We start from the raw sequence: 989 nt of genomic DNA, 5'->3' as shown, positions 1-989 counted from the left end.
TAACTATTAAAAGAAATAAATATAATTAAACGATTATATAAAATATTTTACACAATAATGCATTAAAATTAAGTTCATAAATAATATAGTTAATAGTAATATTTATGATAACTACTTAAATAAAAATGACAAAACATCTTTTCATAAAGATATTTTGTTTAAAAATGTGACTTATTTATTTAGCCACACTTTAAACAAAGACAACACTTTTATAAATATTAAAATCTAACCATCAATCCATCATCTAAGAGTCAAAAAGAAATATTTCACACGAAGACAATTATAAAGTCTTCGTTGTAACCAATATTTATTAGGTGAATTCATTTTTTAAGCCGTGTATGGTATGTTTTTTGATATTATATATAAAGTAGTAGAGTAGTAGAGTCTATATAGTAGAATATAATTGTTGAAGGGGATGATTATAGAGGAAATTAAAGGCATCGAATATGGAAGGGCAAGAAGCATTGAAGGGTAATAGTAGTTTTTCTTCAAAGTGTTCAGACTGTGGGAACCAAGCAAAGAAAGATTGCTCATACACAAGGTGCAGAACTTGCTGCAAGAACAAAGGATTCCACTGCCCAACCCATGTTAGAAGCACTTGGATCCCTGTCGATAGAAGACGCCATAAATCATCCTCATCATCATCACTACTACTCATGGATCATCATCACTCTTCTCTCACTACAAATCTACACTTCCTTCATCATCAACATATCCCTAAAAGGCACAAGCACACCCCATATTCATCATCATCAGGTAACATACATACATACATACAACTCATTTTATTAGCAATGTTATATTATATGCCAACTTTTATTTGTTATTGTTGTAATAAAATTATTTTTTTCACAAAATTAAACTCACCCGGAATTTTTTTGGATTTGCATGAAATTTGTATAAAATTTTTTTATTTTATTTAGTTTATACTTAAACTTTTCCTTTATTATTAATAAATATCAAATTTTAAATTTTTTGTCCTCAAAATT

General features: G+C 27.5%; 1 protein-coding gene across 1 annotated transcript in view; it reads left to right on the top strand.

Moving 5' to 3' along the window:
* The window catches only part of LOC110269564 (protein SHI RELATED SEQUENCE 3), a 1,786-nt gene continuing 1,185 nt past the window's right edge, over positions 389–989 (top strand). The window contains exon 1 of the mRNA XM_021117514.1: positions 389–756. Within this exon, the coding sequence (XP_020973173.1) occupies positions 447–756 (310 nt within the window). The 5' untranslated portion in view covers positions 389–446. The remainder of the gene's footprint in view (positions 757–989) is intronic.

The sequence above is a fragment of the Arachis ipaensis genome, chromosome B03, assembly GCF_000816755.2.
Source record: "Arachis ipaensis cultivar K30076 chromosome B03, Araip1.1, whole genome shotgun sequence".
NCBI lineage: Eukaryota > Viridiplantae > Streptophyta > Magnoliopsida > Fabales > Fabaceae > Arachis > Arachis ipaensis.
Note: the sequence above shows the minus strand (reverse complement) of the source record. Positions and strands in the feature narration are given on the sequence as shown.